The sequence below is a fragment of the Globicephala melas genome, chromosome 1 (genome assembly GCF_963455315.2).
Source record: "Globicephala melas chromosome 1, mGloMel1.2, whole genome shotgun sequence".
Taxonomy (NCBI): domain Eukaryota; kingdom Metazoa; phylum Chordata; class Mammalia; order Artiodactyla; family Delphinidae; genus Globicephala; species Globicephala melas.
Window position 1 is genome coordinate 132449378 of NC_083314.1, and position 13573 is coordinate 132462950.

Here is a 13573-nt window from a genome sequence, read left to right on the forward strand (position 1 = left end):
TGGAAGACACCTGAGTTTGCCTGATTCAATTCTTCCAATTTTTTAGGGGGAAACTGATGTCCAAAAAAGAGAAGTGAGTTACTCACAGTTACACACATAGTGAATTGTCTTGTTAGCATTAGAATCCTCTTTGAGGCCTTCGTCTTTGCTGGTCATGTGACTGCCTCATGATTAAAAGCTGTCTTTGCCAGCTCCCTGTTTATGTTAGCTGCCAGGAAGTGCATGGCTGCCTCATTTTTGGCACCTTGACTTTGTACCTAACATTGGGCTTCAACAGGATATTGCTTTGTTACCACAAGCTCTTTGAACTTGGAAAAAAAGATCCCACCCTAAGCTAAAACATTTGCATTACAACAAACTACATAATTTTGAAACCTCAGCATCTCACCACTAAAAAAGGTGTAACACGAAAATAAATGTTGGTGACTATTTCAGTGGAATCCCAGCTCTATGTTCTTGTACTTTAATTATAGTTTTCTGCTTTTAGATAATTTTGATAGCTATTGTTTTGTAATGTATCTTAATATAAGACAAGCATATTCTTTATTCCTTTTTTTTTTTAACGTCTTTATTGGGGTATAATTGCTTTACAATGGTGTGTTAGTTTCTGCTTTATAACAAAGTGAATCAGTTATACATATACATATGTTCCCATATCTCTTCCCTCTTGTGTCTCCCTCCCTCCCACCCTCCCTGTTCCTTTTTAAGAAAAAAAAGTTTTCTTGCTTTATCATCTAAATGAATTTTACTATCCATTAGTAAAGTTCTATAGAAGCCTAAAGAGAATTCGTTGTATATAATAGCTGTACACAAACTTAGAATATGTAATCATCTGTAATATAATTTTCTCAAAAACTTGCAAGGAAGGCATATCTCTTATTGGCAGGTCTGTCTGTCCCACCAATAAGGGGGATAATCTTTCCCTCCCTCCTTCATTCCTGCAGTGTTCTTCCACATCATTCTGCAAAGGAATATCAGCAGCTATCATACTACATTTATTTAGATCATTCTTAATTTTTTTCCTTTAGCATGTTGTAATATCAGGAATTGGCCCAAGTTTAATAATTAATTTTGAAAGGGGCACACAATTTCTGTCTTCAGTGTACTTACTAGTTTTGTCTTATTAGCGATTAGGAAGATGTTGATTTTTTTTTTTTCCTTGAAACATTCCCTGTTGTTACATTTATTTATTTATTTTTCTTGAAGTGTAGTGGATTTACAATATTAGTTTCATATGTCCAACATAGTGATTCAGTATTTTTGTAGGTTATACTCCATTTAAAACTATTACAAAATAGGGCTTCCCTGGTGGCGCAGTGGTTGGGAGTCCACCTGCCGATGCAGGGGACACGGGTTCGTGCCCTGGTCTGGGAAGATCCCACATGCCACGGAGTGGCTGGGCCCGTGAGCCATGGCCTCTGAGCCTGTGTGTCCGGAGCCTGTGCTCCGCAACGGGAGAGGTCACAACAGTGAGAGGCCCGCGTAAAAAAAAAAAAAAAAGTTATTACAAAATAATGGTTATATTTCCCTGTGCTATACAATATATGCTTGTTGCTTATGGAAGATGTTGATTTTGGCAGTTAACTGATCTAAAGTTTTTTTCTTTTTATTGTCTTATTAAATAGAGAGCTGTCAGCCTTTGACTATAGGCAATTTCCAGAGATCCAGCCTTGTTTTAGGCTTCCTTCAGCCTTTCTGTAGTGGAGAAGCTGCACATTGCCTTATCTTGTCTGAACATCTTACCTAAAGGCTTCCAAGGCAAGGCTAGTCTCACAGGGCTCAGACAGCAACCTCAGAAAATGTCCTTGTTCAGCCCCGAGGGAGTATGCTGGGCCCTATTAGCTACTCTCTTAATCATCCCATTTAGACCCTCTCACCTGTCTCCTCCCAGGCAGACCCCCTGGAACTTACAGTAGATCACTAGATTATTGTATGAATGAAGAGAACTCTCCATTTTGGATTTCCCTCAGCAGTCAGAGGAGTTGGCCATGGCCTTGTCCATCTTTTTCTGCCCCAGTGTCAGATTTCCTGTGTCTGCTCAGCTGGTAGGGCTGGTTCACCTCTTACTTTCTGCCTGCCCGGGGCAACCGATCCTGGAGGAGTCCTCCCCACCTTGCTCTGTTCTGCCCTTGAAGAGCAGGCTCCTCAGCCTGGGGGCAGCATGAATTCTGGCCTCTTTGTCAGCTGAGAGCCTCAGGCTTCTACTCTCACGTGGGAAGGTGCGGGGACAGTCCTGCAGCTGTGGTTTATGGTGCATGTGGACTCTGTGGATACGTGGCTCTTTCTGTCTGAGAGAGAGATGCCAAAGGCCACAGTCAAATTATCAGTCATTTCCGTGAGTTTTGTGGAAGATGGGCTGTATAGAATCACTTGAAAGTTGTAAAATGTTGATTTTTACCTTTAAAGTAACTTCTTATCCATCCTTTCCATTTTAATTGCTACTTCTTGAGTTAGGTCATTCATTTGCTGTTTCTGCATCCAACAAGCATGTATTAAGCACCTGTTATATGCCAGGCGCTGGGGATTTAGTGATGAGCAAGGCACTGAGGCCTCTGCCCCCACAAACCTCACGGCGTTGCCCAGGCTGCTGCCTTAGGCGCCTGCTTGTCTCTTGGCCTCTCTCATTTCAGTCCATCTTCTGTGGGGCTTTCTTCCAGTGGGATCCTGCCTCACATCAGTTTGGCTCAGTCTTTCCTCTGCCTTCTGTGTATGGTCCAGACTCCATAGCCTGGTATTTATTTATCCTAGTGCCAACTCCCTTCCCCAACCCTTTACCCTTCCCTGCCACATCCCCTGGCAGTGGCAGCAACTTCTTCCTCCTTGGTACTCCTTTGACACCTTATCTGAGACACTCATGTTCAAGAAAAACTTACCTATGAGGCACAATGCCTTGGGCTCATGATGTTATTAGGGATCCACAGAAGTGTTTTAATTTTATTAAAATCAGGGAAAAAAATAATCCAGCCTAGATTATATTCATCTTTATACCAACATAGTTGTAAAATATAACTTTAATATTTTTTTTTAATGGAGGAAAGGAAAACTGTGTGGGGTCCATGGAAGTCACAGTGTAGCCCTATTTATGAGATGTGCCCCCTGGATTTAACTGATTGGCTACAGACAGGGAATTCACAGGAGGCAGGGACTGTGCCTGAGAACCCCTTGTGTTCCAAAGCCTGGCCCAGGACCTGGCATGCCCTAGGCTCTGCAAATAGAGCTCACTGACAGATATCTGAGTTTAACGGCAGCTCCTTTTTGGGAGGTTTTATATGTTCCTTCTCCATGCCGTGGTGGTTTTTCATCAGCACATGGGCATGTCAAGGGAGAGAGACCCAGGTACCCTCTGAGTCTGTAGCCTAGAGCTGGCCTGGATCAGCTTGGCTCAGTCACTTTCACACATTCCAGAACTCATTATGTTTCTTTTACAGATGGCAGAGGAAAGTAGTAGTGGAGAAAACAGGCTTGTGGTCTTAGGTGACCTAGCCTCTCGGAACCTCAGTTTTCCTCATCTATAAAATGGAAACAGTGAAACACACCTTGTACAGTTGCTGTAAGCATTAAATAGCATAATGTATATGAAGCATTTATTAGTTCAGGGCACTGCAGCTGATGCTTGTAGTAGTGTTTGTATATTTCTTCTGTTTTAAAACTTTGTTCATTGTAAGATAAAAAGTGTCAGTAACAGCCATCTGAGAATTAGGAAACACTGCTACATTAACGGTATGTCTTGACTGTATGATGAAACTAGATTTCAGAAATGTTAAACTGTGAAATAGGTCTTGGATTCAAGGCAGGCTGGCGTTACTAACAGTGGAGGGAGTTGCTGGGCTAGCATCTAGTTCTAGACAGCAGTGTTTTCCTATCTAGGAAGACGGAGTGGAAATTACTTTGTGATTTTAAGGAAGTCACTTTATCTCCCTGAGTCATAGATGAGGTTCTGGCAGTATGCTCTTCACAGAGTGCTTGTAAGAATGAAAAGAAAAGGACCTTATAAACAGTGAAGCGCTACACAGATGAAAGGTCTGTCTGTTTACTTCTCAGGGAAGTTTAACCTCTGGCACTGATCGCTCTGGGTAGAACCAGGATGCCTCTCCCACGCATGCCAAGGTCCCCTTTCCCACAGTTAACATTCATCTTCCTGCCTTACAGGTTCTATTTCACCAACTGGCACGGGACCAATGATAACGAGCAGTCAGTATGGCGACATTCTCCAAAGAAGCAGAAGAATAGCTACGAGAAAAAAAAAGTTCCAGATGCAACCCCTCTCCTTGACGCCAGCTCATTGGAGTATCTGTTTGCTCAGGTAAGATGTTGGGCCCAGGAGAGCCTGGAGTTTGTGGGGTGGGTAAGACATGGTAGGGGTCAGATTCCCTGGCACAGCCTACCATGGTGGCAGCTAAGATGCTTTATGGCCTGTTCCATGGGTAGTTCTCACCAACCCTGGACTTGCCCCAGGTGAGGAGGGGGAAGGCAGTTCAGCATCCAACCGGCTGGTTATCCCACGTGTGGGCTTTTTGGGCTTTACTTCTTCCCCATTGCTTTCTTTTTCCCCCCGCTACCATTTCAGTTCGTGTCTACAGTGCCTCCTGTGCAGAGAGCAGAGGGGGGAGCTATAAGTGCGGGAAGGTGTAGTTCAGCAGGGCTAATCACAAAGGTACTTCTCAGCAGTCAGAGAGAGGAAGGAGGTGGCCACTCTGAGTCACAGGGGTGGCAGGGTAGAACAATAAGACACTAGAAGAAAGCCAGAAAGAGAGGTTAAGTCACCTAAATTACATTACCCTGAGATAACTAACATTTTTGTATATGTGCTTCCTGATTTTATCATGCAGATATGTATTATGCACTATAGTTTTTGAAAATATCTTATTGTTCTGAGTGTCTGTGTACTTTTTGCTAAGGCGCTGCAGAAACTGTGGTGAACAAGACAGACATGGTCTCTGCAAGCACCAGACATATAATCGAGTTGGACAAACAAAACAAGCAGATAAAATGATACATAGATAATACACAAGAAATTGTGAAAAGTGCTATGAAGAAAAAGGCCTTTGTCATAGAGCATATGGGGAGGGAGGTTTGAATGGGGAGACCTAATTTAAATAGTGTGATTGGAGAAGATCCCTCTAAAGAGGTGGCATTTATACTGAACTTTGAAGAATAAAAAAGTGTCTGCAATTCTAAGGGAGGAGTGGGGAAAGTATTTCTTCAGAGTAGAGCAAAGCTTTTCAGAAGCAGCACTACTGACACTTTGGGCTGGTTAATTCTTTGTTGTAAGGGATTGTGGAATATCTATCCACACCCCTGGCCTCCTCTCCTTAGATGCCAGTAGCACCAGTGTAGTGGCAGTAGAGTTGGAGAAAAATGGGTGGATCTGAGATTAATTTTGGAGATGGATTTGATATGATTTGCTTATGAGTTGGATGTGGAAGGTGAGGATATTTGAAGAATCAAAGAGAATTTTGAGATTTATTTTGGGCAGTGTTTGGTAGATAACGGAGTGATTCCCTGCATAGGGAGACTGGGAGCAGCAGGCTGGAGAAGGGGTGGGAATTGGGAGCTCTCTTTTGGAGACACCTGTGAGATACACAAGTGGAGATTCGGCTAGGAAATCGAGCGTGAGACTGGAATCCAGAGGAGAAGTCAGCCTTTATTTAACTAATCCTTGTTTCTGAACACATTTGGTTTTTCTTGATTTTTTTCCCCTGTTATGCTATCACTGTTACAAAACAGCCTCATACATACGTCTAAATATGTGTTCTGTTTATTATTTCCTTAGGATGTACTTTTACATGTGTGGGTTATGTGTCACAGTTGTATTCTCTTGTACAGCTTTAGTTGTTGATTGCACACTATCCACGTTCCATAATATACCTGAGGACTGGCCTCAGAGACAGTAGAGAAATGGGACAGGGCACAGCCCTGGGCACATACTGTGTGGAAAAAATAAGTGAACTGGCCATTTTCAGATTGGTCTTTTTGAATTCAGCCTCCCAGTTTTACATATATTCATTTCTGAGATTGATTCTTTTACTTTTTTGGGAGAGGAAGTGTAAAAAAAAAGAGTGCACCATACTTCAAGAGTAGGTATTACATTAGAACCTGACTTTTCAGAGCTTCAGGAATGAGTTACTTGAGGTAGTTGTACAGTGATATTGACAGAAAATCACAGCCAGACAAAATAGTTTCAGATTTTGTTCTCCTCTTCACACATTGCTGGTGGAGATGATTGTTGTTGGTCCTTGGTAGTTTGTAGAAGTGGTCAGTGTCCTTTTCTTACTGAGAGAAACAATAAGTCCTATCTTGGGGAAAAGGGGGAACTGCAGCAGTTAGAACCCTCCATCCAAAACCCACTAAACTAAAGTTGCTTCAGGGAAAGTGAGTGTCTTCCTTATATAGGAACACCACCCCCATACTTCATGTCTGCCTCTTTTTGAGCTGGAGAAAGGCTAACGAGGTCCCAATCCTAAGAGCTGTGTACACTTCCAGTCCGTGAGCTTTAAAGACTGAGTTTGACTGTAGCACAGTGTTGCAGAGCTGTAGCCTTGCAGTCACATCTGGTCTGACCCTCTACCCCACCACTCACTAGGTCCCCCAGCTCCCACAGTATTCTTTATACTTGACTTTGGTTTTGGTAACTACTTGAGGTTATATATTTCTGTTTGTTCTTCTTTCTTTCCTGGAAATCTCCGTAAGGTCAGTGATGTGGTTTGGTTAACTGCTGTATCCCTAGCACCTAGAATAACATCTGGCCCGTAATTGGTTCTTGTTAATCAGTGATTACCAAGTGAGTGAATGAAGTTATTTAACCTTTTGGTGCCTTAGATTTCTCAGCTGTTAGGCAGAGATGATGATGTTAGCATCCCCCTCATAGGGCTGTTGTAAAGAATAAGTGAAATAGTAAATGAGAGGAACCTCGCACAGTGCCTGGCACTCAGGTTAGGGCTTAATAAAGGGGACCTAGCAGCCGTCACTGGCTCGTGGAATGTGGAGTGCCTCAGTGAGTGAGGGGGTGTATTTTGGTGATACATTCCACTACTGGAAACTTGAACAGCAGATGTTGAAAAAACTTACGTGTGGTAATGATGCAGTGTAAAATCTGGATTCCTTCTCCTTTCTGTAAATCTACATCAGAAGGGTGTGTGGTGCTCTGTCATTTATACACCGGTTTGTTGTGGAGTTAACAAATAATCAAACCCCAGACAGCTGTCACGTCCCATGCCCTGGTGCAGCCCAAGCCTAGTACATGCTGCTTTTCATCATCACTTACATGGGAAGCCCCACAGAAGGGCTTCATGTGTTCATACTGTTCACCAGCACCCAGCATAGTGCGCAGTGAGTATTTATTAAACGAATGAATTAACCTGGGGAGACCTTTCCCAAGCCCCTTCATGCCCAGCTGTTGATAAAGAACTTTGGTGCCAGAGAAACTCTAAATCTCGTTAGTCTCATTGCTGTACTGCTTATTGGGTAGCACCTCCCTGTGTGGGGAACCTTCCTCTCAAGATCAGAAACATGAGTGGACTCTTGAAACTTAAGTGGTGGTTCATTTCTTCTCACCTCTGCTCCAAAGGGACAGTATGATTTGGTCAAATGCCTGGCTCCCATTCGAGACCCCAAGACGGAGCAGGATGGGCATGATATTGAGAACGAGTGTCTGGGAATGGCCGTCCTGGCCATCTCCCACTATGCCATGATGAAGAAGATGCAGTTGCCAGAACTTCCCAAGGACATCAGGTAAACCTTCCTGCTGGCTAAAGAATTGATTGTGGGAATGGTGTTATTTTTGTATGTTTTCATACATCTCAGTTTGTTTTTGTTTTTTGTTTTTTGCGGTACGCGGGCCTCTCACTGCTGTGGCCTCTCCTGTTGCGGAGCACAGGCTCCGGACGCGCAGGCTCAGCGGCCATGGCTCACGGGCCCAGCCACCCCGCTGCACGTGGGATCCTCCTGGACCAGGGCACGAACCCGCGTCCCCTGCATCGGCAGGCAGACTCTCAACCGCTGCGCCACCAGTGAAGCCCCTCATATATCTCAGTTTAACTACTGCCAGCTTTTGGCTGACTACTGCTCTCTGCAGAGTGCAACTCTTTTTTAGAATATTTATGAAAGGTAGCACATTATATCTGTGTCCTGATTTTGAATGTTGGCTGATGACCTCAGAAATTTGTACTAGGGTGACAGTTCTGAGCTGGGGTGCCAGTCAAATTAGTGGCCTGCATGCCCTCCCCCTTCCTCTCTGCCCATGGTGGGCATTGCCATCTATCACTGAACTTTTTCCTTTTGTGCTGGATCTGTCCTAAAATCCTTCTCAGTATAGTTCTACAGGCAGCTGCTTTCGTTCCCAGCCAGAACTAGTTCACTAGAGAGCCATTAATTCTGATGTGAAGCACGATCGACTGTTACCTTAAGAAAACTGTATTTACTTAAAATTATCATTTGTGATCAAGTCTTTGTGAAGGAGTATTCAATCTGCATAACTCCCACCCATCTATGAAATATAATTTTTATTTTATTTTATTTTTTTGACCGCACTGTGCTGCATGCGGGATCTTAGTTCCCCGACCAGGTATCAAACCTGTGCCCCCTGCAGTGGAAGTGCAGACTCTTAACCACTGGACCACCAGGGAAGTCTGGAAATATAATTTTTAAATCAGTGAGCTGTTGTGATTGTCATAAGACAGTCTCATTTTGAAGAGGGAATTATTTATAGTGGTGTTATTTGTGATAGGTGGCATGTATCTTCTCAGAAGGTTACTTCTTGTATCTCCTTGCCCTTGACCAGAGTCTGGAGCAGATCACAAGTTGCTCCTCAGAAATGGAGGGACTGATTAGACATATGCTGTTCTGCTGCTTTCTCTGTTTTCTGTGGCTTTTGCTCTGGGCACCTCCTCTTTATTTTTTCATGAGGCTAAAGTAAAAAATGATAACTCTCTGCTGATTTTCCTCTCTGTTACATTAATCTAAAAAATTACAATATTTGTTGGGGATAAGTTTCAAACTCCACAGTTTTCCACGGTTGTGAAACCATCTGTGCCGCAGGGATTTCCCTGTGCTAGGTGCTTTTTCAGGCCTGGGAGTAACTGGCCGACGGGCCTCCCCACTTTGACCCCCAGTGGACTTGTTCTCTTTTTCTTTGGTGTTCACACTCTTCTTAAAGCTGGCTTCTGTTCTAGCAGTATATCCATTTGCTGAGATTCTGTTAGTCATAGATACTCTCTCATTAGCACCTGGATGGGTAACTAATCTTTCAGTTTACTTGTTGATCCATTTAATATATCTGAGACATTTGCACATGGCAAACACTAAATCTTTTGTATTTAATTAGCTTTTATGGGTTTTTCCCATTTCTTATAAAAGTAGTTTTTGATCTTTATAGAAAAACTGTAAAATAGATAGGCAAGTAGAGCATACAAAACATCATCTGTCACTCTTGACACCTTCCAGATGGCTTTCTAACTGATGCTGAATCTTAGTAACAGTGTGTTTATGTGAGCACCAGTGTGCATGGGAACAGTGACACTAGCAAACAAAAACACAGATAAGTGCATTTTGCTGCCTGCCTTTGTGACCCAGAAAATCTGATGATTCCTGTAGGAATTTCCCATTTCAGTAAAATCTGTGGAACATGTACTTTTCTCTTTTCTTTCAGTCCCTGTTCACCTCAATCTCCTTACGATTATCATCCTCAGAGTTTTACTCCATCTAAGACCCTCTGGGAGTAGACCCTTCTTTCTCATTTGGCAACACAGGGAAGGAAGATTTATAGACTTAGGTTTGTTTCTGCACTATTCTGCTAACCTATACATGAAAAAGAGACTTTTTTTTTTTTTACTTTCAGCTACAAGCGATATATTCCAGAAACATTGAATAAGTCCATCAGACAGAGGAACCTTCTCACCAGGATGCGGATAAATAATGTTTTCAAGGATTTCCTAAAGGAGTTTAACAACAAGACCATTTGTGACAGCAGTGTGTCCACACACGACCTGAAGGTGAAATACCTGGCTACCTTGGAAACTTTGACGAAACATTATGGTGCTGAAATGTTTGAGACTTCCATGCTACTGATTTCCTCAGAAAATGAGATGAATCGGTTCCATCCGAATGATAGTGGAAACATTCTCTGCTATGAAGTGATGGTGACTGGAAATCTTGGAATCCAGTGGAGGCAGAAACCAAATGTAAGTGCTGATAGGTGGCTGATCAGAACAGAGCATCCTGTGTCACATGGTGTGTTCCGTGTATTCTGTTGGGATTATCTCTTTGCATGTTCATCACCCCTGTCAGCTGAGTTTATTTCATGGGCTAGAGACCATGTATCATTCATCTTTTATTGTATCCATGTAGCAGCAGATCTAAAATAAATATTTATTGAGTTCTGTAGGGAAACAGAAATATAATAACAACATATACAATATGTAATAATATAGTAGTAACAGCAGACATGTACCAAGTGCTTACCATGTACCAAGTACTTTTCTAAGCATTTTACATGTATTAACTCAATTATTCCTTAAAACAAATCTATGAGAGATACTACCATTTTCCCTATTTTATAGATGAACACAGAGGCACAGACAAGTTAAGAAGCTTGCCCAAGGTCATAACTAACTAATAGTGATTATGCCAAGAATTGAATTTAGCCCTCTGGTTCTGTGAGACAGAGTAATTTTTCTTGCAATCTGGAGCTTCTTTTTGAAGTGTTTGTTGGATGAGGCAATAGAGCAGAGTGGTTTAAAAGCATGGGTTTTAAATCTAAATAGATGTGGTTCAAATCCTAGCTCCACTGTTTATACTCACATGGCCTTGGGAGGGTTACTTCACATATATCAGCCACATATTATTCATCTATAAAATGGCGATACTTAGTGTATTACCTCATAGTGTTGAGAGAACGGAATGTCGTTTAGCACAGAGCTTGGCATATGATAAATGTTCAATAAATTATTACAGCTACTATTACCATCATCATTATTATTGTAAATAATAATAATATTGAAGTAAAGGGGAGATTTACTTTCTACTCCTATTTTATTTTCATGCTAAAATAACAGTGCCAAACACTTATCAAGTGTTTTCTGTGTAGTGTGGGTACTGTGTTAATAAGAACTTACCTACTGCTCCAAGAACCTTGTGAAGATGTAAGATCTCTGATTATGGGTGAGGAAATGGAGGCACAAAGAGATGACCTAACTAAGTAAATGGCAGAGGCAGGATCTTATCCCAGATTTCTAGTCTCCAAGACTTCTGCTAAACAAAATACGTAAGCTTGTGCAGACATGTATGACTCCCTAGGTTATCCAAGCATGGGATTCATACCTTCTCTTGAAAATTCCAACTTGAATATGGCTATAAAGTCAAGACAATCAGTGATAGATTGTAAAAGGAGAAAGCCTATGTTCAAATGGGGGGACCTGATTGTAGATGCGTGTCTAGTGAGCAGTTATTTCTGTTCCTGAGTTTGCTTGCACATTATAGATTATGTAAAGAGTTTAGTCGGTGTGTTCATTAAGATCTCTTCCAGGTGTAGGATCCCAGGCATCCCTGATGGGACCAATAGGCCCATGGGGACCCAAATAGGCTCATGGGTGCTAACTCTCCCAGTTCCTCTGTCAATCCAGGCACACTGGCTTTCTCCTCCTCGGCTTCAGGCCTTCTGTTGGTTTGCCAGGAGAAAATGAGAAATACCAATAGAAAATGAGAAAGCTGACTTCACTCTGTCACTTGTATGTATCTTATCAGGTTGTTCCTGTTGAAAAGGAAAAAAATAAACTGAAACGGAAAAAACTGGAAAATAAACACAAGAAGGATGAGGAGAAAAATAAAATCCAGGAAGAGTGGAACAATTTTTCTTACTTCCCTGAGATCACTGACATTGTAATCAAGGAGTCTGTGGTCAGCATTAATAAGCAGGACAACAAAAAAATGGTAAGTTTGCTTCAGAAGTGATTCGGCCTGGGTCTGGTGTTCGGAGGGAGACTTTGCTGAGGACAGTTATGCAGCATGTGCTCTTCAGAGTTCCTGTCCCAAAGAGAAAATCTTATGATCATCTTATTTAAGCCAAAAAGTCCCTATTGCTGACATTGACATTATCAATGTCTGTTTTTAAGTTACTTGGGTACATTCTAGTGCCTTTCTTTGGTCTTCAAATGTGTATCTGCTTCAGGATTTGCCGTCTTCCCAAAGATATTTCAGCATCAATATTTAGTTCACAAAAGTTAGTGGATTTGAAGATCCACATCACTAAGTGAGTGTCAGCATTTTCTCCCAAGGGCTCCTGCACAGCCTCTCTGCTGAGTTGTGTGGGTCATCTGGAATGAGGTCGGTGGGAAGCCCCACTTTGCACTTGAGCAGACTGTCCAGCTGGCAGCTCTGGCCACAATGGCAGTCCTCATCATGGTGTCAAGCACAGCCAAGTGACTCTCGGACAGAGGAAGGGGTGTTCAACCTCTCTTCCTCTTTTTTTGGTATCACTTGAGGACGTGATCTAGACAGGCAGGGGAAGTCACTTCCCCAGTTTGGCAGGGGAAGTGGGAGTCCTGCCAGAATAAACATGTTTGTGTTGGGGAAGTCACAGCTGACGTCACATGGGGAGGACAGGTGGGTGAGACACGGTGCTCCTCCATGCAATGAAGGTAGTCATCTAGGGAAATACCATGTTTTGCCTGAAAATTGGCAAATACTTTGTCAAAATCATAACACTCAGTACGGGGAAAGAATCTGGTGATGTGGTTTAGGACAGATGGTCATTCTTTTACATCTAGAGTAACTAGTCTTTTTGATATACCATTTGGGAAAGCAATTTGGTAAACGTGTTAAAAGCGTTGAAACTATCTATATAATCCCTCCATAGGAAATGAGGACCTGTCTTCTAGAAACAATGAGAGATGCAGGCAGTGGTCTATGAATGAGAATGTTTATCCCAGCAGTATTTACAATGTCAAAATACTGAAACTAACCTGCATATATGATAATAGGAAAACGAGAGAATAAAACACAACTCATCTGAGTAGTAGAATATTCTGTAAACGAATTGCTGAACTAAAAAAATATCCATAAAAATGCTTCGTAAACGGAAGAAAGCAGAATATAAAACTATTGGTAGAATGGAACCAATTTTGTTTAAAAAGTTTATGCATATACATACACATGCTCTTAGAAAAATAATCAGATATTAACAACTATTTGTTTATGATGGGAATATGAACGATTTTAATTTTTAATTCTCCCCATCCTCCCCATTTTTTTAAACAATAAAGATACATTGATTTCATTAGAAAACTGTAGTAAAAACGTGAAGGAAGTAGAAGAGCCCATACAGATGTTAGTGGAGAGATGGAACATGGTGGGAGGGAGAAAATAAAAATAAATGCTATTTATTCAGCATATTATAGATCTTAAGTCATGTTATATGATGTGTCTGCAGTATCTTATTTAGTCCTTACAAAGACCTTAAGATATCAGGATTTTGGCTCCACTTCCAGGGGGGAATCTGAGACTTAGGGAGAGGTGTAGGAGCTTGCACAGGGGCAGCTCCAGCCTGCACTGCTTTGGTTTCCACGGTGTTCTCTTCCCC

General features: G+C 42.0%; 1 protein-coding gene across 4 annotated transcripts in view; it reads left to right on the top strand.

Annotated features, from left to right (window-relative positions):
* The window catches only part of JAK1 (Janus kinase 1), a 228896-nt gene that overhangs the window by 183945 nt on the left and 31378 nt on the right, over positions 1 to 13573 (top strand). For all 4 annotated transcript variants that reach the window (XM_060304731.2, XM_030865835.2, XM_030865834.2 and 1 more), the window contains 4 exons: positions 4150 to 4303; positions 7568 to 7731; positions 9836 to 10178; positions 11740 to 11925. In XM_060304731.2, the coding sequence (XP_060160714.1) occupies positions 4150 to 4303; positions 7568 to 7731; positions 9836 to 10178; positions 11740 to 11925 (847 nt within the window). The remainder of the gene's footprint in view (positions 1 to 4149; positions 4304 to 7567; positions 7732 to 9835; positions 10179 to 11739; positions 11926 to 13573) is intronic.